Here is a 2,708-nt window from a genome sequence, read left to right on the forward strand (position 1 = left end):
CGCCGGAAGCCGCCACCTCCGACCGCCGGAAGCCGCCACCTGCGGCCGCAGGTCACCGAGAACCGCCGGTCACCGGAAACCGCCACCTCCGGCCGCCAATCGCCAGAAACCGCCACCTCAGATCACCGGAAACCGCCACCTCTGGCTGCCGGTTACCGGAAACCGCCATCTCCGGCCGCCGGTCACCGGAAACCGCCACCTCCGGCCGCCGCCTCCGTCCGCCGGCCACCACCAACCTCCTCAACCACCACTATCATCATAACACTAAAACTGCCATTTCAACTACCTCTAATCCTATTCTTCTAATTTATTCAAATTATGTGCTATATTCTTCATACTATTTTTTTTTTGGTTATCTCACAAATTGGCCCTATGTTTGAGTAATGTGAACAATATAGAAATAAAGGACAATTTTGTCAAAATCATCAGAAGAGACAGTGTACGATATCTGCATGCGTCATTAGGTAATTTCATTTTTGTAGACTGGTAAAAATCGTACTCATCTGGTGACCTCATCAAGTATGATATGCACTTCATCAATAATTTTTTTGTAGAATTCGATGAGTACTAGAATGAATCGACACGGTTATTTATATAATATCACACTTACGTACGGTACAACCATTATCCCATACCTTTCTAGTAACGCTCAATTTATCACTTTACCTGTTGGACACACATGTTAAACACTCATGCTGTCTCTTTATAATTTATTGTTAATTTTACTCACCACTAGGATACGCACTTATAAATCTAATCTTACTTTTCATATATATATATATGTTCAAACTCGCAAATATAGAGACTAGCAGTACTAGAGTAAATTAACTAGACCACGATACAAATATACCGTATATACGTGTACATATGTACTTGTTGATGAGGCATATATGCACTAGAAGTATACACGTTTGGTTTTGGTCCACATATATAGATGTTGATCATATTGAGAATAAACGTATGCACAAATTGCACATGTACTTCAATTGCATAACTTGTGGAAAACGGGGATAAAGTCTTCCACCTAATAATGTAATTCTCACTTTCCCTTGAACGTAATGACGTTTCTTTCTACTTTTTTTTTCGTTTTTCTTACTTTCAAAAAAATCTATATAATGGAAAACAGCATATAAAGTTTCATGATACCACAATAATTAACTGCAGATGGAAGTAGCATGCGTGTATGTACACATATTAATGGACGGCTAATGCGATGCAAAAGGGTGAAGAGAAGAGTAAAACTTACGACAAGTATTCCATGTTGTATTAGGACAGGTTGTCTCTTCCCCCCACTTCCGGTGCCTGCGCCGGAGCCGGCTCGTCCTTCCGGTATCCTTTGCATATTCAATATGTACCCATCTTGGGTCACCACCTTCGTAATTTATCGATTCATATCACACCTCCATCAGTTAATATATTTATGAATAATCATCATTACTAACTTTCTAATAAGAAAAAAGAAAAGAAAAGAGAATGTCATACATCATGTTCTTCGCATTTGTAACCATATACGTGGACAGAAGAAGCGCATATGCCATCGGAAGCAGTCCTCTGCGGTGGCTTTCCGGGAAGCCTGCCGAAGTTTCCACGAGCTTCGAGGGGTTTTATTAGGAAAGGAGCGACGAAGATTAAGACACATAAGGCTAAACAGATTGAAACGGACGGAGCCATAACCGAACCGGCCATCGAGATAGGGGGGTTGACACGTTTTAGGAATTAAAGTGAAAGGGCTTTTTTTATAGAGAAGGGATGGCTGATAAGATAATAGAAATGGAGTTGAGTTAGCTATTTATAATAATAATAAAAACTTAAGAATGAAATATGGATATAAACAAAATGGTATGTTGGAATCGATTGCCTTTTATAGTATTATTTTTACACCCAAACAAACTTATGATTTTGACAAAAAAAGATTTTGTTTTTAAAAAAAAAAAAACAATTTATGGTGTAAACATAAAAATCAAGATTTGAATCATGCACCAAAGAAAATAATGAATAGTTTCTAGAAGTAGTGAATCATGCACTGATCGTTGAGACTACATTTATTATAGTTGCTACAAGTGGTGAATCAGCAATCATGCCATGATTTCTATGTTATTCCAGAGCAAGAGGTTATGATAAAAACATTTAGAATATTACGTGTAACTGAGATGAATGAAAAGTAATCTTAGAGAAATAAAAAAATTTCAGAAAATCTCATGCTAACAAAAGTAACTAGTATTTATAATTAAAAAAAACAATATATATAAAAAGCAAAAATTTGATAGAAAGAATTCCATATCCTACATACAGTTACTAATCCTAATATAATGAGTTGACTACGAAATAAGCAATCTAAACAAAATAAATGAAAAGATAATAATAAGTAAATGTTAAATCTCTGAGATCTCTAATTAATATCATATAAATGTTTTATATATTACAAAAAAAAAAAAAAAAAGATAAGACGAAAGAAGAAAGAAATTGTTAAAGGCGACTGGAGATGCTGTAGGGACGGGTAAAGTGGGACTATGACACCAGCTTCCGTTACTTGTTTTCTTCTGAAACTCTATCAATATTTTTTCAATTGAAACTTTACATTCTACATCGGTTTGCTTTCGTTTCACACTCTGCAGTCTGCACTGTCACATAGTGTACCGTACGTAGGGTAGTAAAAATATACAAACAAAAAAAATACCTCGAGACATGATACGTTTAGATAATATAAA

At 36.3% G+C, this 2,708-nt stretch overlaps 1 protein-coding gene across 1 annotated transcript in view; it reads right to left on the reverse strand.

Moving 5' to 3' along the window:
• Positions 1-1,803, reverse strand: part of LOC104735437 (triacylglycerol lipase 2) — a 3,884-nt gene extending 2,081 nt beyond the window's left edge. The window contains exons 1-2 of the mRNA XM_010455234.2: positions 1,483-1,803; positions 1,247-1,372 (exon numbers count right to left, since the gene is read on the reverse strand). Coding sequence (XP_010453536.1) covers positions 1,247-1,372; positions 1,483-1,686 — 330 coding nt within the window. The 5' untranslated portion in view covers positions 1,687-1,803. The remainder of the gene's footprint in view (positions 1-1,246; positions 1,373-1,482) is intronic.

Source organism: Camelina sativa, chromosome 13 (assembly GCF_000633955.1).
Source record: "Camelina sativa cultivar DH55 chromosome 13, Cs, whole genome shotgun sequence".
In the NCBI taxonomy this organism is placed as follows: Eukaryota; Viridiplantae; Streptophyta; class Magnoliopsida; order Brassicales; family Brassicaceae; genus Camelina; species Camelina sativa.